The 22,421-nt window shown below is 46.6% G+C and overlaps 1 protein-coding gene across 1 annotated transcript in view; it reads left to right on the forward strand.

Annotated features, from left to right (window-relative positions):
* Window positions 1-10,215: 10,215 nt before the first annotated feature.
* The window catches only part of GRIK4 (glutamate ionotropic receptor kainate type subunit 4), a gene marked incomplete at its 3' end in the record, with an annotated part of 117,892 nt that continues 105,686 nt past the window's right edge, over window positions 10,216-22,421 (forward strand). The window contains exon 1 of the mRNA XM_080631588.1: window positions 10,216-10,312. Within this exon, the coding sequence (XP_080487714.1) occupies window positions 10,231-10,312 (82 nt within the window). The 5' untranslated portion in view covers window positions 10,216-10,230. The remainder of the gene's footprint in view (window positions 10,313-22,421) is intronic.

Genomic DNA, 22,421 nt, shown 5'->3' on the forward strand with positions numbered 1-22,421 from the left:
ACTTCCCTTTGTGGATTCCTGGGTGTCTAATGGGATTTGAGCTAAGATTCTATGATTCTTAAACACGTAATCCTTTATTCTGTGGGGAAATCTCTCTACTAGACGATTATTTCATTAAACTCGTATGAACCAAGTTTCGTGCATCTGCATCCCCATGAAAATTGGTTGAGATACTGGACATCATATTCCAGGTTGATTAGGGATGGTCACGTCACTGGGTATTAAAAGCCTAACTGTGCAAGCTTTGCTTCCCCTGGTATTGAGAACAAACCAGAAGTGTCTGGATCAGAAAGCAAATTCAGGATGTCAGATGTCCGAGTCCTGTTGGCTCATCTGGCCAGACAGGCTGTGAATTTGGGCTTAAGGGTAACAGCTGCATTAGAATATGGTGCTGGATTTTGGATGGCTTATAGGTCAAGATGCAAGCATTAAACTTGGGCTAAGGCCAGTTAATGAGGACAAATTATGCTTATAGCTTGAAGAGAATGATGCAATCAGGGTTTTCAGAGTGCTCAGAGTGGGCATAACTTAGTCCCTTTGTACTTCCCTCATTTAACTGGAATTGATGTTAAGGCAGCGATGAAAACAACTGAAAAGCCAACTCTGGAAAGGGTTGTTCCTTGCTCAGTTTGGAAATTGGATATTGCTGATGAGGATGAGTGCTCTGGGAGCAGTTCTGAGAATGCTGCTAAGTCAGGAGCACAGGCAACCTGATTATAGCTCACTTGGAGCAGGAGAAGGGCAAGGTGGTCAGAATGCATTTGTTCTGTGAACAAATTTGTTTTTCACACTGAGGCAATGTGCTGTGCCTTTGTGGGCTTGCGTGTTATGCTTTGCTGATGAAGTCAAGTGATCTTTGCTTGCTGCACATTGAACCCCTGGATAAAGTCTGCAACTCTGGTGTCATTCTTCTGCCTATATCATACTGCAGATAGGAAGGGACTTCATGTGCTCAAGTAAGAATGGAGTAAGGGCCTGTTAAGTGCCTGTGAGATTTATCCCATGCTCAGCTCTTCACAGTGATGGTAAGATGCAGACTCCATTTGAATCAGTAGTGACATTCTTTGCTGGGTGTGGGGTTTTACTCAGGGCTCTCCTGAGGTTAGTGTCCATGGCAATTCCGAAGTGCAAGTCCCATCAGCACTTTTAGAGATCTCTGCTCTCCTCTAGCATAGAAGAGCTTAGCTCTCTTGTAGGAGTGCCTCTGTCTGGACAAGGTCTCTGCAAGTAAGCAGGCTGATGGGCATTTGGCTTGCTGAAGGAGGAAATGGCAAATAACTTGGGCAAAATGGTATGTGAAGCCTGGGGCTGTCCAGGAATTGTGTATGTAATGGCCTGAAGTATCTGTCTGAAGCGATGTGGGCAGGTATTTGAGAAACAAAGGATAAACCAGACAAAGAGCGGTTATCTCGAGGCTTATGAAACTCAAGTGGTGCTTTGTTTAGAAGTACTTCTTGTATCGTCAGGCAAGCTGCTCTGTGCCCATATTCCCTGTTACGCAAAAGGCTCTCCAAGCCTTAGAATAAATACATTAAAGGCCATGAGACAGAGAGAAGAGGATGGTGAGAAACTGAGAGATGCAGGAGCCAAGACTGCGGAGGGAAGCCATGTCTCTTAGTGAATTCTCTGTGCTGTCATGAGGGGAAAAGCTGAGCAGCTTTTTGCCAAGGATACGTGTGTGTGATTCCTCTGGGGTTGTTTTGCCCAGTAATGCATCAACAGGCCTAATAATAAGTTTCCTTTTGTCGACAAACATTGCTTCATTTCTGCACTTCCATCATCACTGCGACAAGGGTGCTCCTTCTACGGATACAGCAGAGGTTGAGGGCTCATTTCCCAGTGAGGGAGATTGGCAAACTCTGCCCCCTTCTGAAGCATCGCATGCTTGCACTTGGTATGGGTATTCCCATGTGGCCAGAGGGAATTTTCCCTCCCTTTACTGCTGCTGCTTGATGTGGAATTTGGCGTGTTGCAGCAGCAGGGGATAAATGCTGGAGCTGCCCGTTCTCCATCCCTATGGGACCTGGATTTTCATCTTGGTAACACAGTAGCACTGCACCTCTAATTGAATGATCTTTCTTGCTAAACTGTTGATCAAACACATAGGTTTCTGGTTTGAAATCTCTTTTTTTGGTCCCTTATCCCACAAGCAGGGTTAGAAGCTTCTGTCAAGCAAATTAATGCCTTTAAATGCAACATCTCCTATTAGTTTGGACTTCGGTTCTGCTTCCCTGTGTAAGGCTATTTATTGCTATGAGCTGCTCTATTACTGCAGGAGCCCTCTTGTTGTGTGCAGTTCTACTGTTGCATGTATGTGCATCCCCTGACTCCTGTGTTTTCCTTTAGTTCTGTAGGTTTCCTTGCTCTCTTGTGCACTCTTCTCCTCTGCCCCTCCTCTGTCTGCTCCCGAGCCTATCACCCCTATGCTTTCTCCTGCATATTTTTAGCTTGGCATCTGTCCTCTTTCCCACCTCCTTTCAAATGCATATGCTTACTGTCTTCCAAATGCACACCCGAAAATTCTCACTCCATTAAAATACACAAACCAAGCCTTACAAACATCATCTTCAGCCATTCACAAATTGCCTCCTCCTAGCCTCGAAGTACAGGCTTTTTGAGTTTGTGTGTATCAAAACGTTCTTTAGGTGATAGATGGGAGAGGAATCTATTTGTTTCACTTAGAGCTTGGGCGGCTAGAAGAAGCAGCAAAACAAGCTTTTTGGCCATAAACCACTTCTTGCAGGTTGATTTGGTAGAGGCTTCTTTGTTTTCCTTCTTTTCCCTCTTGAATGTGCCAGAGCCTTAAAGTGAAATAAATAGATTAATCTTCTTGCTGTAGCCCAGAGATCAGGGTGATGTATTTAAGAGCTTTTTCTCCCCCTAGACTTGATATGTTCACAGATCCGATTCATATTTTAGAACTTCCTTCATGTGTAAAGAGGCTCTGTGGTAGCAGTAATTCTTCACTAACAGCAAATAGGGGCGAGTGCTGGTTGGATTTCATTTCTTCCGAGAGAGCTGGAAATTCTCCATCCAAGTGTGTTTGATAAAAGAAAGTTTTGTGGCAAAAAATGGGGAGGGGAGAAACCCCCCCAAACCTGAAGATCTCCTTCAAAGGGAAAAGTTGCTATTTTCCAATGCTGCGTTCAAGAAGGTTCGATTGCTGCAAGGCAAATGGCTGAAAGCAGATTCCCAAAAGCATGCATGCTCATCAAAACAGAGCTGTGGAAAGTGGGGCAGAACTGGAAAAGTCTTCAGTTTTGAGGAGGCGAAAATGGTTTTCTGCAGAGCTCTTTTCTGCAGAGCTGTCAGGAGTATACCCCTCTATAGAGTATATACTCTAGAGTATAACCCTAACTCACGGAAGGGGTATTTTAAAGCAGTTCATTCTGAACACAGTCTTTGGCACATTATAAAGCTGGGATCCTGGTGACTGTTTTTCTTGTAGCGTGTGCACTTGCATCGCAGCTTGATGAGATACAGTCAAGCAAGTTGGAAGAGCTGCAGGTTTAATGCCATCCAGGTACTTGTGTCTTACACTGCGCAGGGGAAGACACAGTATGGCTTAAAATGATGTGGTGAGTCTGTGTTCTTTCCTGGTGTAGCACAGGGAAAATATAGGTGCCTGGCTTGCCCTTTCTGATACCCAGCTGCTAGAGATCTCCTAGATGAAGCCTGTATCTCTGTGTCTGTCATGACATACAGCTCTTAGATCAGAGAAGCGATGCTGGTGTGGACATCTCTGCCCCCTGTTTAATGGCAGCTTCATATCCTCATCCGGATGAAGTCTGCCTTTTTCCTTCCACCTACAGACACCCCCCCTCTTCCCTTAGGCTTGTGGTGATTTTTCCTTTAAGATAACAGCTTCAAGGCTATTAAGAATGTCTGAAGTGGGTAGAGCAGATGTCATCACTGTGTGAGGCCACAGTGCTTTCAACTGCCATTGTTTGTTAATAAATATAAATCGAGGACACCAGGGAGGTAGAAAATCCCACATGGTCTGAGTTTCCTCTTCATTGGTTGTTTTTTTCCCAGTGAGAAGTGAATTATCACAGCAAAAGGAAGCTTTTGGTCGATGGTCTCAGGAGGGTCGTGCAGGGGTGGTTTGGAAGGGTATGGGTCTTGTAATCCCCTCATCTTGAAAGCGTTGCTGTGCCTGACAGTGCACTGTGAAGCAGGGCAGAAAGGCAAGGGATAGCAGCACACAGACCGAATGCTCTTGTGTTCCCAAAGGGGTTTGCCAGCACTGCTGTAGTGGCAAAAATTCCTAGTAGAGAAGCAGCTTAAACCTCTTTCTAGAATAAAATAAGCTGCCCCAACAACCGAGTTTTAATGCTGTCAAGTCAATGTCTGTAATGGGACTTCTGTAAGCATCCCTCTGAGGGAGCAAGCGGGGTTTTCACACTCGTAATTCACTTTGCTATGCCAATACGGCTTTTAAGTATTGACCTACCCTGAGGGACCTGATGGGTCCTGTGAGAAGCCTACGGAGGAGCGGGTAATTGAATAAAGACATCCTGTGACTCAGCCTCAAAGTGTAACTGCTGAAGTCTCCTCCTGTTCACAGGTCTGTGGTTGATAGTGCTGTGGAAAATCTTCCTTTGAGATAGCTGAGTCTATATGCAGCTTGTATGAGGAATTAGGATGGATACATGTAGCTTTTATCTCTAAGCAATGATAGGAGAAGTTGATCAAGCTTTGCTAATGCTGGGGAGGATTGAGAAGGGTGAGATGAGAAAGAACTCAGGATTGTGGGGAGAGGAAGTTAAAGGAAATAATCCTAAGGAATGAGAAATGTCAGGAATACATTCGTCCTTCTGCTTCACTGCCTCCAGAATTCTTTTCTCCTTGAAGTTTCTTGCTGCTTTTTCTGGAAGTCACGAAGGGTGGAGGGGAAAAAAATAGAAGAAGAGAGAGATAAAAGAACACAGCTAGGAGAATTGAAAAATACCCATTTTATGTATCAGCTGAGCAGGCATTTATCACCAGCATCACCTTCCCTTGAATATCACCTCCTCTGGTGCTAAATGAATGACCCTCTGGGAGCGGTGCTGTCACTGTGGTGTGATGGAGAGTCACAGGTCCTTTTATCCCCCCCAGTACCTGGGCAAGAGAGATACCACTGCTCTGTCTCTCACCTCAGATGAGTTCATTCCTGGCGAGCCACAGTGTGAATATTGTTGAGGGCAATGTGAGGAGAGGAGAGGCTTGGTGGCTGAAAGGAAAGCAGGCTCTTTAATGCTGATGAAACCTCAAAGGAGACATAGTTTTTATAGGAACATAGAAATTGCTAGACTGGAACAGAGCCGTGCTTCATATTGTTATGTATGCTTTTTCAGTGCTAGCTGCTTTCAGAAGCAGTGTATAGAGGCTTGCCCCGAGGGGTGATTCTTCTAACCCTCAGACACAGGGAGTTAGCCAGTGCCTTGCAGCATGAGGGGTTTTACTTGCCTTCTCAAACCTTATTTTCTCTTTAAAACCCCCACAACTCAACTATTGTAATTCCAGCTATTCATTCTCTTTATACACATCTGATCCGTCTCTCAGTCTTACTGAGGTTTTGACTGCAACTATACCTGGTGGTAATGATTTACCCATGCTAATTATGTAGTTTGCAGAGGAAAACATATTGTTGGTAGCTTTAAATGGAGTGATTTTTCAGTTTAATTGAACTTACCTCTTTGTACCCCTGGGGCAGGCTTGCAATTTAGTTCCTTCCCTCCCCCTGAGACACACAGGAACTTTTTCAAGCCCTGCAACAGTCACTTGTTGAACTGTTTTCCAGTTGCTTTCCCTCTTGTCTGTTCCATTTAAATTGGAGCCTCTCTGCAGATGAAGCTTTGCGAGAGGAAATAGCTTTCTCTGCTTGTCGAAAGAATGAAGAGGGCTCTGTTAAGTTGTTTGTTGATATTTCCTGACAGTTCTTCAGAGTTCCTTGCTGCTCTGCAGCTGTTAAATTTGTTGTCTCAGCTGCGAGGATTACTCTAGCTTTGCTTGAGCTGCATTTTCTCACCATTCATCAAGCTTCTGGTGATGCACGGAAAGATCCATCAACACCAAAGCCACCTCCGAAGTAGCGTTTGAGTAAAAGTCTGCCTCCCGATTGCCTGGATAAGATTGAAGTTGCTGCCAATTTTAAAGGGTGTTTGTGGTTTCTCAGCGAGCTTGTAGACGATGGTGTAGGGGGTTTGCAGTAGAAGAAAAGGGAGGTTACATCAGGATATAAAGCACATGTTGGGGTTTTTGAAAGCCTCCTTCCAGGACCATGGAGCGAAGCGCAGCTGGAGATGCTGTGCCTTACCTTGTTGGGATGCAGCCCATCTTCAGGGCTCCTCAGGAGACAGATGTGAGAGGACAAATGTGGCAAGGCAGGTGGCAAGCAGGTTTTCAGGGTGGTAATATCTTTGCAAGCGTGAACAGAAATAGCAATGAGCCTGGATTTCTTACGTGTTCTTGGCAGAGGGAACAAGAGGGAGAGGAAGGAGGCGGCTGGTGTTCTGGCATACCTTCACTGTTGGTGTGGCAGCTTCGAGAGGGTTTTATTCTGTGATTTAGCATTTTATTCTGCCTTTTGGCTTTTGCTGTATTGTCTAAGAATTTGCCTGCAAAGATCTCATAATACCAGGACGGTGTGGCAATGGTGCTCTTCTTCATTGCTATCTTACAGTCATTAAAAATGTATAAGTAGTTTCAGAAGCAAGTTGCTTCCTACGAGGAGCAAATCGTCCATAATTCTGCTTGGTATTTAGAGACTTATCTCCAGAGAGAACTCTAAACTCTTCAGTATGGTCTTGATTTATTTTATTCTCTTGAATTTTTGGAGCTAAAGATGAGAGAGGGCTTACCAGGAAAAGAATTACAGAGTTGAGCTGTGCAGAGAGAAGCCAGGGGCCAGCTTATGGTCCACCACGTATTGAGCAACTCATGCACCACCCTGCAGGACCTATGAAAGTCTTTTCTAGCCAGCCTACCCCTTTTGGAGGTAGCAGATTCAGCCTGCTTTATAAACAGCTGTCCATCAACCAGGCTTGCTTGCTGTCATAGCACGCTGCCAGTATAATAAAGAGAAACCATTGATGCAAGAGCTGTGAATGTATAAACAGGCTGGCATGTTCTTGGTGCAAACTTGAGTAAGGGAAGTTTGGTTTGATTTATTTCCAGCAAACTGTGGTGAGAATGAGCCTGGGATAAGCCATCTCCACGTGCACAAGAATTAGTGCAGCAAGTTACTAAATACCCTTGATCTCTTAAGTGTTTTCTTGGCTTCTGAGGCTTTCTGCTTTGTGCTGCATGAAAGAGGGTTATCGTCCTCCCCGCGCTGTGTGGAATCGGTTGCTGCACTGGACTTTATACCTACGATTCATTGCTGCACTTGGGCAGAAAGCATGTTTTATAGCTACTACACATGGGGAGATGAGAGAGGGAAAGGTGCACGTTGTAGCTGTAAGGAAGCAAATGCTTTTGGGAGGATGGCCAACTCTGCAAGGCAAACATTACCTTACAAAGAAGGGGTTTCAACTGTGTTTACCACCCTTTCAGGTCTGAATTTAGAGAGTAGGAGACAGGAGCAACTTGGGGTTTGGGGAGATAAAGAGAGCCATGAGGACTGAAATCCCTCTTCGTTCTTCTGAGAGTAGATACCTTGATGTTAGACAAGGAGGAGAAATCCTCCCTCTCATTTCCCTCTCATCCTAAGTCTTGAATTCCCATGTCCGTTCCCACTGCTCGGTGGCACAGGTGTGATGATGGCAAAGTGCCCTTTTGTTGCAAACCCTGGGTATTTTGCTAGCACCCTCATCAGACAGATGGTCAATGGGTATGGGTTGCAGGAACCTGAGTAGTTCTGCTCTTTGGTGAACCCCAAGGTGTATTTCTATTGCTGACAGATGTTCCTTGGGTTTGTGCTCAAAAATCCAAGCCCTGGGAAGCTGTTCTTAGCAGTGGGTAATGCGTTAGGTGAACGCAGCATCCCTCTGTGCTCCATGTTCTAGGTAATTACAACCCTGCCGCTCATGTAGCATAGCACAGCAGGTGCCCTGTATTTAGCTATTAACACTGAGCTGGTGATGCAAAGGCAGCTGCTTCTCTGGGAATCTTGTAATTCTCTTCTTCACCAAACCAGGCTGCAAACAGGAGAATTGGCCTTGTGGTTCATCCCTCGGATGTGCAAAAGGAAGGGGTAAGAAGTGGGAATGGGCTGTGGGGGGTGCAGGTACCCTGCTAAAGGTGATGGCAAGGTGCAAAGAGCCAAAGGTTTCTGCTAGTTTTTGGTACAAACCCCTTTTGATGAGTTGCTCTTTTGAGCAAAGAGGCAACGCTGTGGTGAGGAAACAGCAGGGGTGAGCATTTGACAGGTTTATAGTCATGTGTCAAGATGTGTTTGAAGCCTTTCTCTGTGTCTCTTTCGCTGATGGCTCTTGTAGTCTCCTCTAGACTGCCTTGCCCAGTGAGGAGGGGACAATAGAGGAGAAATAAGGCAAAACACATCTGAAGTCCTTTATCAGATGCTTTGCTAGTTGACATGTAGTTAATCACCACCGGCTGGCTGCTCAGGACATTGCTTGCGCTGAAAGCATGCCTAGGGTGGCAGCGCAGGACCTAAAGGAAGAGAATAAGACTGTGAGTCTTGTGCAGTGGCTTTGGAGCCGATCCTGAGCATGATGCAGCTCTTGGGGATGCAGGACTCAAGCTTCTTTTGAGGTTCTCTGGCTCCTTCTGTGGCTCTGCAGGGAAGGATCGAAAGGGGGTGTGTGTGTGTGCCTGTGTGCGATGTCGGTGCTGGTTCCATAGCCCGTGCTGTGATACTGGTGTGAATAAGTCTGATGTGATCCTGCTGTTCTGTCAATAACTTGGACAGTCTGGAAAGAACTGCTTCAAAGTGCTGTAATGATAACGTTGCTCCACAATCTGTCTGTGCTGCTGCCAACACTTCCATGTAACCAATTTACCTTGCGCTTAACCTGTTAGGGCTTTTGACTCCCTAGGAATTAACCTGTAACTCTCACTAAAAAGAAGGGAAAATTGTCATTGCCTTTCTCAGAGGGGGCTAATGGTTTCCTGGTAGGTTTTGGCAGCTTTTACTTCAAATGCATTGAACTCACAACTTGTGCCGTCTTTCAAATGTCCAACTGATATTAGAGCATGGAGTCCCTTGATTTTCTCCACCTGAGAGAACTGGGACTCAGGATGCAAGGGAGACATTGATCCGGAGAGAAATGAAGCCCCAAGGAACGGAGATGTGCTCTCTGCTCAGCCCCTGTGTTGCCTTCGCTTCTATGGGCACATGTCAATGTGATGCTGAGATGAGATGGAGATGCGCTGATGCGCTGAGATGAGATGGAGGAAATGTGAATGTAATCTAAAATGAGACAAATGGAAAAATTCCAAGTTAAAAGCTTTGTCTTTCTTCAACAAAACTCCTGGTAACTTCCAAGGCAGGGTAAAGACTTTGCCTGTGTCAGGGCTGAAGTATTTAGCTCAAGAATTAGACAAATGGAATAGCATTAGAATGTTTGCCAGATAATTGGACAAGGGAGAGATAAGGTAACAGATTAAATAGTTCGCATTTAAGGACATTGCTGCCTTGGAGATAATTTGATCAACTTGAGGGACAACCATTTCTCTTGTAAAGTAAAATCCACCCTGTAAGAGGAGCAACAAAAAGTGGTCCTGCTCTTAGTCTTGTCCTGAACCCTCTCGCACCTGAAAGGGAGGGAAAGAGGTGGTGCCTGTCACTGGGGCAGGAGCAGTGCAAATAATGGGTTTCTAGTTTGGTGGCCAAAGCTATATTTTTGGCATGAAACTGTTTTGTCCTATCCTCAAACCAGAAGTCAGTATTCTGTTTTAAGTTGTAGGCTGTTTTGAGTGGAAAAAAGGAGGGGAAGGTGGAAAGAGAAATTAAAGATCTGACTCAGTATTGATTTCCACTTGTTTTTGTGGCAATGCTAAAAGTGCCAAAATGAAACATTCGGACTTTTCCTTGTTTTGCTTCCATTTATTTTTTTTGTTGGAAGCTCTTCTGAATAACTCATAGTCTGTAAATAGCTTCCTCCTCCTCCTCCTCCTTTGGTAAATAGACTCTTTGTCCCAAGTGCTTGGCAAGTGTAAAGCAGTGTCATCCTGCTGAGCCTCTGGTTCAAGAGCAGAGGTGCTCACGGTGCTTTGTGTTCTCTCTACAGAGAGTTATGTCATGCCCAGACCACCAAAGGGCTCCATGAGGATTTATGGAAGATGCCCCGTGTCTTGGCGCCTCTGGTGCTCCTTCTGCTGTGGCTGATGAGGATCGCTGCCAGTCCCCATTCCCTGAGGATCGGTGAGTACAAAGCTTGCTCTGACCTGTGCTTAACCATCCTTCTACTCATTGTTTGAGCCACTCTGTGGAGAAATGCTTGGACCAAGGGTGCCAAGCCTTGCCTCTGTTGGCTGGGCTCTCTGCCTTGGTGGTTTGCTCACTGTTCAGGTGGGGCTGAGATGTTGTAAATGAAATGCAGTTTATAGTGGGTGTATTTGCATTGATTTTTATGGTCGTTGTTCTACCTGATGGGAATCTTTCTGTATAATCTGAAGTGAAAGCCACTCATCAAAGAGGCACTGAGGAGTGAAACTTTCCCCAGGCTCTGCTTGATGCTCTCCTAAGCTCCACACAAAAGGAACTGGTTTTCTGTTGCAAGTTGATTTGTCCCCACATGGATGAGCAAGAAGTGTTTGAGTCCAAACCAAACCTAGCGAAGCAGTGCCGCTTTCTTTGTAAGAAAGCCTTATGCAATTGGTCCCCTTCTGGCTTTATCAGTGTTCAAGAAGAGGCACCATCATCTTTGCTTGCTGCCTGTGCGGATGAGCATTCAGAACCTTGTAATGAAACTTGCTTCACATTATTGACACTTTACTCTGTTGTTTAGAAAGGAAAACCTCTTCCTGACTGTTCTGGAGCTACTACCTGGTTGTATTAACCATTTGTTGCAGATAAACTCATCTATTCCTGCCCCCACTTGCAACTTTCAGAGGTGACACTTGAAGTAAAATTACTTCTCCCCTCTGCTAGTGGAGCATGGAGCAGCTCAGAAATATAGCAAAGGAGGGTCTGTGCTGGCAGGAGTTTGGGAAGGGTGCCTGGTGTTTTATATCCCTGGCAACTGTGATTCATGTGGAGCACTCGTGCTGCATAGCCTCAGCTCCGCAGGCTGCATTTCACATTGATGGGCAGATCCCCTACCTGAGCGAGCAGACAGGGTTGGGGATGGACAGTGTGTTATCAGCATGCTGAGGGTGAAAGAGCCTTCATGGTACCTTGTGCCCCAACCATCTTTCATGGGCAAAGTGCTGTGGGTGTTTGGGAATGCGAGGGGAAGGGGAGCTCCCCCAGCAGCGCTGGGATGCAAACCAGTCTGGGAGCTGTGCAACCCAGATGGGAAGGTGTTGGAGAGAGGTGGAAATGTGCTTTTGTGTTCCTGGTTGAGGGCTGGCAATGAAAATCTGTGCTGCATTGCACTGGGGGCAGCTACCAGGCGGGATTAGCTGCTGCCTTCCAGGTCTCACCCTGGTGCATGCTCAGGGCTCCCCAGTGGAGTTGATGGTGGCTGCTGTGATCTATGTCAGTGCGGATCTCTGAGGGCAGGCAAGAACAAGCCAGGGTGTCTGTTTGTTAAGGGGACGGAGAGTGTTAAATATGAGGGGCCAGAGACCACGCAGCCAAGTGTCTTCAGTCACCTCCTGCCTCAGAAGAACGGGACATCTGGAGTCCTGATCATGGACCTGGCTGATTCCCACACATAGATTTCCTGAGGGAGGGAAAGCTTGGATAGGTATGTCAGTACATATCTGCTGCTTTTGTTCTGCTCTTGGCCTCAGAGCTAACTGCTCTGAAAATGGTGCCCGAAGTAGATGGGCAAAGGCCTGAGGGCGGGGTTGGGGTTTTAGCTTTGTTTCTTCAGGAGATGCTTTTATTTTAACAATCTTTCCAGCAAAAAAGTTAATAAAAATAAAGTACAGAATAAAAGGACAGAAAAAATATTACTAGCAGCCCTGAAATCATTCCCAAATGCATGCTTTTGGCAAGGCAGGGAGATACGGTATCTAGCAACATAAATCAATGCACTGCATAAGAAAGGAAAACAGGCCAGCATGAACATTTAAATGTTCAAAGAAAATGCAAGCTAACATTCAAAATTGTTCTGAAACCCATCTGGTAATGGGCTGCTCAAATGCACAGTTGTATGATTAGTAATGTGAAGTGAACATAGGCCATGTCGTGTTTGGGTTCTTCAAGTTGCTAGAAGAGATTATTGCCTGCTGCGCTTGGCTTCCAGGGTAGGAGGAGGCATGATGGTGCTGAGTCAGGGGCACTTGGCTTTTAGACTAAGCACTGAGCTTCCCTACTGCTGCTTTCTTGGGGTTTGGGGTGGATCTTCGCCCAGATACTTCTCAGTGGAGTTTCTAGGCAGCAGATTGCTTAATCTTTGAGCACACAGTGACAGGAAACGCTGCTAGCCTGGCCAGGACCAACAACGAGTGTTGCATTGCGGTGAGCTTTAGAGGCACAATCTCTGCAAGAAAGTGAGCAGAATAGAGGCTGCAGGGTGACCTTCCCTGGGATGCTGGCATGCATAGGAGCAATCCGTAGACTATTGTATATTCTGTTTCTTGATACACAGGGAAAAACATCGGTAAAAACCTCTGGGTTTTTTTCAGCCTTAAACTCTGTGTGTTCCTTTCTGATCCAATCCTGGAGCAGGTCCCCTAGGACACGGTGTGTGGGGGAAAACCACTAACCCACATGTCTTATCCCAAATAGTGTCCTTAAGAGCGTCGTCTGTTTATCAATCAGATTACCTGCCCTGTCTTGGTGAAATATGACTCTGTAGATGCTCAAAAGCTGATTGGGATCAGGGTGTGAAAAAGCAGGCAGGAATGGGCATGTTCTCAGGAGTTTTCAGGAGCTCCAGGAGGTGTGTAATGAATTGCCTCAATACCTGCTGTAGCCCTTGAAAAGAGACAATATACATCCTACCTAAATGTCCTGGGAGCAAATCCCAGTAGCTGGTCCTTCCCCAGTGTGTGCCCTTGCATCCAACCATGCCAACAGCAGGAGAGACATAGCTCCCTCCTGCCTGTCCCAGTGGCAGGCAAGGAGATGGCTGGTGCGGTGCGCTCTGGGCCAGCATCTCCCCTAGCTCTGGTTTCCTGCAGCATGTAGTGGCTGGAGAAGTAATTCTGAGGTTTTTCTGTTTGTTGGGTTGCTTGTTCATGCTCAATAAAGTGCCAGGAAATTTACTTGAGTTATTTACGGAGTTATTTACTTGATCTTATGGAGCAGGCTGACACCGCTCTAAATTGGTATTCTTGGGCTGGATTCATTGGGTGTACTAACAGCTCGTTGAAAATTCATATACAAGCCACTGTTGTAGTTTATACATGGCATTGCCCTAACTAGCAGTACATTCAGTAGCACTGATATACAGTCTACTGCCAAACTCCTTGCAAGGCCTCCTTCGGCCCTGCAGCTCTTTAAAGTGCTCTTTTCTGTAATTGCCTGTGTTCAAATCCCTTCCCTCCCTCTTCCCCCTAACTCTACAAACTTCATACAAAAAGCAAGATGCAGCTCTAGCATGAAGGGTATTTTGTTTGGTGAAACTTGGTGTTCTTCTATCCCATACCCACTGAACAACCTGCGCTGCTGTCCCAGGGCTTGTGGTAGGGTTTCATCCATCAGAGAAGCAATATGTGGTTGAAGTCTCTATGGAGTCTGAACTGGTGGCGGGACTAGAAGTGCCAGCCTGGGACATTTGGCCTTGTTTCTAGGCATGTTTCCAAAAGTCTAGAGTAACTAAAGGGCTTTGGATCTCCTACATCTATTCAGATCATGGAACTATAATGTCAGGAAGATGTTCTTGGGATCCTCCAGAGCATGTGGAGTCATGGGAAAGGGCTGACATTTAGCTGTGCATACTGAAGCTTGTGGAAGAGACAGACTGGAGACGTGCATCCAGCTTTTCTGCATCACTGTGATTGCATAGTGCCCTTCTATTTCCTGCCTGTCAGACCGGTATAGCAGAGCATCATTTCTGTGGCCTTGCATCCCTGCAAAATTACTCTCCTGAGGCACTTATGTGTTCAGTGAGCTGAAGTGCCCATAGCTGCACAGTGTGCCGCCCTGTCCAGCACACTTTGTACACTGGTGTGTGAGGACAGGGGGCAGAGGAGAAACACTGAACGTTAAAAGTGTGTAAGGCAAAAATGAACGATAATGGCCATGAAGAAAATTGCGGACCATTTAGTTCAGCTTCCCCAGCTCCCAGAGGATATACATAATTCTCCTAAGGCATTGCAGAGAAGATCCCACAAGGCAGCACACTATTAAACATCAACATTTGGAAGGGTGATGGTGCCAGGATGAAGGTGCAGCTGATCCCCTGGATGCTGTAACAGAAAAGTGTTGATGTTAGACCCAGCGAGCGCGTTCTGAGATAGGAAGAAACATGACTGTGCCCTTTATGGCAGGCAGAGCTATGGCTTTGTGGCAGGTTGGTTTGTGCCAGCCCTCCTAGCCCTGTATCCCAGTTGCAGCTAGCTGGCATGGCCTGAAACTCCACTTCTCTCACCTGCCTGGAAGTGGAGGAGCGCATTAATGTAAACAAAGCATAAACTCCTTGCAGTATGCAGCGTTGCTTTCTGGCATGCCCAAGGCCTTTGTGGACAATATCAATGCAACTGCATTAAACTGCTCTCCACCAATTTGCTATTACCCAGCAGAGAAATGGCCTTACCCTGGCTTTGAAACTAGCAAGGCTGCTGCGATCAGCTGAAAGCAAAGAAACAATCTCCAAGTCTCACATGGTGGTGCTGTTGCTGGAAAACCTTTCCTCTTGTAATCATGGATAATGTTAAAGAAAACAAAGCTTCTGGTAGGGGTTAGGTGATGCTGTCTCTGGCCAACTCTCCCAGCAGGGCTGGGAGCAGAGGCTTTAGGTACTGCCTATGCAGGACGTGGCTCAGCTCATGACTCCTCACCAGAAGGCAGCAGGCTGGACGGGAAGAACTGGGCTAGAAAACAGAGCGTTTCACTGAGACATGTGAGATTAGCTGGCTTCTCTGTGCTTGGACCTAACTGCTTTCAAAGGATTAAAAATAATCCTTAAATAGCCTTAAAAATAAGCCATTGTGAGCTATGGGGTGCCAGCGCCCGACGCTGTACCTGTACCAGCACTCGTGGGATGTGTGACACATGCTTTCGAGTCCCATTGTGTTTGGACTGTGATAATATCAGCCTGGCTTGAGAAGTGGGGTGGGAGGAGGGTGTAGCTGCTCTGGGGGGCAGGTTGAGGGGTATCTGTTGGGCACAAGGGACATTGAATGAGTTAACTGCATTACGTTTGTAGAGTTGCATCGGGAGAATGAACAGAGGGCTGTCCTCATGCTGTGGTGACAGAGGCAGGTATGGGCTGCAGCTAGGTTCATGCTAAACGTGGGTAGATGCTTCCCATGGGTATGTTGTGGTCCTAGTCCCTAGGGACCTAAGCTAGAGGCTTGCCTGGGGTGCCCCATGGCTCCCCTCAAGCCCACGTAGTAAAGACTTGCCCTGCGATGTGCCCCACCAGCACACCTTGGAGCTGGGAAGTGCTACTGGGTGCCTGAGTTTCAGTTCTGCCCTCTGCTCGATTCGTACCTCACTGGGCTCATTTCAGCACTTGTACCTAGGGTTTGGCTTGTATTGATCTGGTGGTTTTTAAAAGGCTTTCCCATTTTGTTCAGGACTTTACTAGGCTCTGAGACTCTAAAGAGATAGAGAACTGTGCAGGAGGAAGAGAGGTATCCACATCTTTGTTGATGCATGATGTAGTATATTTATCTGGCTGAAACAATATCTGTTTCCCCCAGTATTAAAAAGGCCCAGTTGAGTTCATTAAGCTAAAGTAGATTCATAGTTATTCGCCACTTGCTGCTGAAGAGTGATGAAAGGTAGAGAAAACTGCAATATCCATTTAACTGTTTGCCCTTTTAATTTTGTTTTCATTATTCTTCCAGGAGAGTGATATTTTATTTATATGTTCGAAGTTCTTGTGCATAAATATTTAGTTTCACAAGTTACCCATATAAGATGTAGGCCCTTTCAGCAATGCCTTGTCTAGACTTGCCCTTGATTCTTCACAGTTCTCCCGAGGTACTGCTGTGCTACAGTGCTAGGAAGAGTGGCTAACAGTGCCCCTCTCGTAGTCATACCTTCCCTGCCCTGAGTGAGCAAAGGCAACTCATCCATGGAAGCTGCTTCTAGGATAAAAGGAGTTGTTTGTTTCAGGTAAAGGGAACTGAAGCTGTTCAAAGAGAGGGTCTGCATGCTGCTGGTGGTGCTGCGGTCTCTTATCTATCCCATTCTTTTCTGAGATCCAGTGGAAAGAGGTTTTCTTGGATGCTTTTGATGGATGCTAGGGCAGTGCGTTCTGGCTGTTGGTACATGAGGAGAACGCAGCCGCTGGGTGGTCACTGTGTGCAGGCAGGGGCTTGCCTGCTGTTCCCTCTGGCTCTGAGAACATGAGTTTCCTTGGGGATGTGCTGGGTGGTTTCTCTGCCTGCAGACAAGGAGGCTCATTAGCACCGTGGAAGTGTGAGGGAAAACTGCAGGAGGAAAGTGAGCGCTTCCCAGCGAGGATCCCTGGGAGAAAGAGTGGGAATCCGGTTGAGTACTTGAGGGATGTAGGAGTCCTGCATCTCGGCTTCATTTTGCTTGGATTTTAAACAGCGAGGGGCCTATTTGGCATGCTGACCGAGGACTGGGTACCAAAGAGGGAGGGATTGATGGTTTTCTCCACCATAGAGGTTTCTACATGAATTGCTTGTGATCAAGGTTGAATGCGTTTGGCTTAAAATGGACTAAGCCACATGCTCCAGGGAGCCTTCATGAAAGAAAGAGGGGTTTGGTGCAAAGTGGGGTGACCTGCCTTGCTGCTGGTGGCTCTGCAGGAGGAAGGTGTCTGTGGCAGCATTGCCCATAAAGGCAGCACCCCTTGCCTTACATAGATCAGTGTGGAAAGGGTTTGTGTCTCTCCAGGCTGTGGTTTTGCTACTTAAAGCATAATAAGCTCCTGGTGTACTAAGAAATCTGGCACTATAATAATATGAATAATAAATATTAAGCAGATTTGTATCTTGGATCAATGCTACAGGGCATGGAATGAAGAGAGGTGTGGATTCAGCGAGACACACCATCTCTTGCATGTTTTGCACCCCTGTGGCAGAGTTGTTTTTACTGATCTGATCATAATGTCTGAGAGGCAGGCTACACAGTGCATCCCAAGAGACCTTAACCTTTGTTTTGGTTCATTATATACTCACATACGTACTATATAGATACAGATCTCTGTAGAGCATCTGCACGGGCAAGTCAGCTGGTAGCTCAGGAAAAGAGCCGTGTTGCTAAAGCAGCAAATCAGCACAGAGCTCTGTTTTTACATTTGCTTGTTTGATGAGAGCTATTTGCTCACCAGCACAGGTACAACTGTGATGTGCCAGGGCACAGCAGCCAACTGCTGCCCTGTGCTGGTACTGCCTTAGAGATCTGGAAGGTGACTGGCTGCTAGCTAGGTGCTAATACAGCAGGAAGGGGATAATGTCCTGTAAGGAGAGGAGCCAGGGAGAGAGGGGCTGGTCACTATAAAGGCCATATATATCTGTCTCACAGGCACAATCTTGTGTACTCATGGGGCAAGACACAGAGGATGGACGTGGGTAGGTGCATGTACAGGTTTGGCTTCAGAGGTTTGATTCTTTGCTTCTGTTCCTGAACGTTGACTCTGCCAGAGCCAAGGATCAGGATCTGAAAGCCATATAACTTGTTTTATATCTAAATACTGTTCCTGCCCCTGGGCAGCAGTTAGTGTAGGTAGCTGCTGAGCCATTCTTAATACAGATCTTTTTGTTTCACAGAGTGAAAGCCAATAGCAGGAGCTACTCTGTAATTTCTTTCATTATTTTTTCATATGTATATATGAATAAAAAAAGCCAATTACATGAATGAAAGATGCTTGGTTCCCTGCCTAACAGCTGCCAAAATGAATTCCAACTCCGAGCCAAATTCAGCAAAACTGGATTTTCTGCAGAAAGCTCCAGTGCAGCGTGAGATAGGTTTGTGCCTTAGTCTGCATTACAGATTACTGCTGCCCAGCCACTTGCCCTTGGCTATCTGTGTGGGCAGTTGAGGAAGGATGGATTTCACACACCCTATGCTGAGCTTCATTTTGCTGCAGAATAAGCCTGAATTCAATATCCTTAGCAGTCCCTTGCTGGAATGAGTGCCATCACACTGCAAAGCAATGCTCACTTGATAGAGAGCAGCTGTCTCGGCAGCTCAGAGCACCTGAAAACTTAGTGACAGCATCAGCAGTACTTTGAGCTTCAGTTTTGTTCCTCCCCATGGGCCAATCAACTTGCATTTAAAGAACCATCTGAACTGAACAGGAGATTGACTTTGGATGTGGACAGGAGCTGGGTTGAGTTATAAAATGTGATTAAGCACACAGGAGAAGCAAGCCTTCCATCCAGGCAGCACCTGTGGGAGGGCAGGGAGCAGTTATAAGGCTGATTACTGAGGATGGGGCACCTGTGGATACAGGGCTGAAGAACATGGTTTCCTGCTTTTCAGGAGGTGCGTATCTCTAGTGACCATAATGGTATGTGAAGTGAGGTGGAGGATAGCCTTGCAGATTAAGGTAGCAACCCAAGTGTCTAAAGGTGGATTGAGATAAAGCTGAGGTATTTACCTACAAGCTATTACAACCTTTCTGAGAAGGCAAGCTGAAGGATAGCAGATGGGAGGAGGAAGACAGCAAGGCAACTCTAGATTGTAACAGTCTGTTGGAGCAGAGCTGAGAGCCTCACGCTGAATGTAAGGTAGGGTTTCTTTCTGTTTGGAGCAATATGCCTTGTGCTCAGGTGTTTATTCCTCCTTCTCCTGCTGTGTAGCTCTTGGCAAGCTCACTTGTCCTTGTTCCGTAGGTGGGTGGACTGCAAGCTCAGGGGCCTGCTTTCCTGGATGCAGTGCGTGCAGCACTCAACTCAGTGAGGTGTTGAAGACCTCTTGCAAGTGTTAGGCACTGCAGGGCTGTTGGGCAGCCTTCCCAGGAAAGGTGCTTTTGGCCTGACAGGGCTCTTACGTCAAGAGTCCCCTCTGCAGCTGATTGCTCATGGCTCAGTTTAAGATAAACATACCCTGTAAAGCTAAAAGCCCAGGTTGTCCTGGCTTAGATTCAGAAGCCCCAGGTGTTTTGAACCTATAGCATTTGAAGAAGTCCCAGTCTTTGAAGCAGAGAACAACCTGTTGACAAAGCTCCCTCTGTGCTGCTGTGCCCTACACGGGGCTCCAGCCTCTGCAAGGAGCAGGTCCTGCCTTTCCTGCAAAGCCTTGCTTCTGGCTTTGTTCGTCCCTTCTCCCTCACGGAGACCTCATTGTGATGAGGTTGGAGCCGCTGGTTGAGCTTGCTGCGAAAATGGTGAGGGAGAAGGGAAGGATGGAAGAATGTGCAAGAATGGATTTTGCTTTTCTGTTGGATGTCAGCTGTGGCAAGCAGAGCTGTAGTCTGTGCTGATGGCAGAGGAAGAAGCAGCGTGCATGTGGGAGAGAAAGGGAGCAGCATCCAAGCCATAATCCATACCTAAACTAGCTGCGAGAAGGCAGGATAAATGGGTGCCCTCAGCCTGGATGCTGCGAAAGCCATCCAAGGGGATGCTGCCAGAGAAGCAAAGGTGGCAGATGCTCATGTGTCGGCACAAAGGTGGACTTGAGCATGGAGTGAAAAGGAAGCCACAGGGGGGGATCTGCAGTGCAGGAGCAGCTTAGCCCCATGATTGCCAGCTCTGACTTGACCCCTGCCAAATGAGGACTGTGGATGTAAGGAGGCTGCAGGGAGGGATGCCTCATTTTCCCAAGGTCACCACTAATGAATTCCTCTTGCACCTCCAGACGCTGTAGGGGTTTGGAGAGACTAAATGGAACTTTATGCGAAACTGATGGCTGAATGTCAATTCTGCTGTCGAAGCCAATTTGGGAGCCGGAAAGTGCTTAAAGAATTAAGGCTGTTAAATGGAAATAAGTCTACTTGGTTGAGATAAAATAGGGTTTAAATGAGTGAAATTATCTGTGGATTACCCTTGTTAGACTACTGCCTTATTTAATAAGCTGAGTTTTAATCTGCTGCTGGGATTCCTGAAGGAAAAGTTTAGCCTATGGGGGTACATGAGTGTGATGAAGGGGATGGACCAGCTGTGCCATCATCCTTCAGAAATGGAGCCACAAGAGTGAAGGGGAAGTAACAGTTTGCCCATGAGTGCTTTGTACTTTCATAAGCATCTCATTTGCTGCTTTGTAAATGGTTTGATTTACTAACCTTTAATTTACTACCAAGTTGCTTGGGTAGTTCTCTTTTGCTGGCAGAATAGGAGGCCACTTCTTCTGGTTCATGATACCTGTTCTGGACACCACCTGTCCCTGGGGACCGTTTCTAGCACAGAGCCATGCAGCACTTACTGCTTCCTGTGGTAAATGTAGTCAGACCTCCCCTTCAGCACTGGAAAAGAGGTATGCAAGGAAGGAAATGAACTCTTGCTGTATTTAGGAGGCAAAGAGAGAGTGCTGGAATCTTGAGGGCTGCAATTTGATTGCGAAGACAGAGCCTAGTAATTATTAATGGGCACTGATTATTTGCTTCTGCAAGAACAGATCTGTTGCAGAAGAGCCACCAGGCACTTGTAGCTAACTTTAGCTGGCCCACCTGGCTTAATGCAGATGTCACCTGTCATCCTGCATGTGTGTCTGACCCATCTCTCTTTAGTGGCAGTCATGAAGGCATAACTGCTCCAGATGCTTCAGAAAATGTCTGTAGGGGAAGGACCTGTTCTTAGTGTTGAGCAGTCATCTTTCAGCAGTGTAGGACTCTGCTCTGAGCTGCTGGAGCCAGAATCTGAGCCTGGAAGCTTAGGGCATATGGGAAGGGTGCATGGCTTAGAGAAGAGTGTCTGAATGCAGGATAAAGAAGGCTAATGCACAAGGAGGGATGAGGCTTGATTTTCCTCTTAGTTGTGTAACTCTGAGGTTTCAGAATAACTTTATGTCCTGTACTTGGAAGATTCAAGACTTTTCAGGCTGTTTTCAGACAGTTTTGAGAGATAAATCAACTCCAAAGTCATTGGTGGGTTATGAGTCTTAGATGGGATGCAGGAGATCCGGGATCCAACTCCAGCCAGTGTAGAAATGTGTGGGTAACCTGAGTTATGCTCCTGTCTGTTCAAAGGAGACTGTCTTCTGTGGATATCATGTCTTTGGTAGCCCTTGTTGTTGTCAGGGGAGCTAATAGTACTGGATAGCAGGCAGAGCTGACCCCTTGCCTGCCACAGCCTTCCTATCCTGGATTTTACCTCTTTTCCTGGGCCTGTCCTGGCAACCTGGTCTCCATAAATAGTGCAGTTTGTTGCATCTCATGCTGCTAAAACTGTGTTCAAGGAAGAAGTTAATGGTGGGATAGCAGGAAGAAGGCAAGGAAGGGAATTGCTGTTCACTGCCCTGCATTGTAGCACAGTGCAGAATCGCTGGAGCTGGGCTGTATGTGCTGTGTCCTCTGGAATTATGAATGCCTAAGATCTAGCCTGAGGCTCATCCCACATGATCTTAAGGCTTCTGTGATCTTCTTGCCAAGCCCAAGGGATAATGAAGTCTGAAAAGTCATAATGTGGTGTCAGCTTAGGTTTGTCTGAGGATCTTCACGTGTGTTACGGATTCCACCCCCTTCCCAACCCTGAGTTATGTTTCTGCTTGGCAAGAAGGAACCATTAACCTGTACCCGTCAGCACCACAGCTCACTGCTGGAAGGTTTTGTAGTCTCAGCATCTTGCAGAATCGGTGCTTATGGCTGCACATGTGTGCATGTCACAGTGTTTGACAGCACATTTAACCTCCACCTTGTACCACATTTGATTCATACATGTCTAATTGAGCCATGGCAGGATGTGCCTAATCACAGTTCTTCATTTACCCTGCTGTATGGTTTTCTGGTCATGTTCAGCTGCCCCACGCACCTTCCCTTTGATCGGTGGCAGAAGTTCTTTCTGCCATTTGGTTTTGGAACATCTTGTTCCCCATCCCTTGCACTGCAAGGCAGTTTGCAGACCTTTAGCATTTATTATCTGTTGTGTTTCTATCCGTTTCAGTGGCACGTGGAGTTTTTGGCATGCTCGTTTCACTGGGGGCCCTGGTACAGAGGGAAGAAGTGCTTTGTAATTCCAGGCATGCTTAGAAATAGCATGATCATTAGCAATCACACAAGACAAAGCCAAAGAACGGTTGAGTTGGCAATGAAAAGCCTTGCAGGACTTGTGCAGAATCTTGGGTATCCCATCCAATAGCCATCCCAGATACCTCACCAGCCCCACTTCAGTGCAGA

The sequence above is a fragment of the Psittacula echo genome, assembly GCF_963264785.1.
Source record: "Psittacula echo genome assembly, chromosome: 18".
NCBI lineage: Eukaryota > Metazoa > Chordata > Aves > Psittaciformes > Psittacidae > Psittacula > Psittacula echo.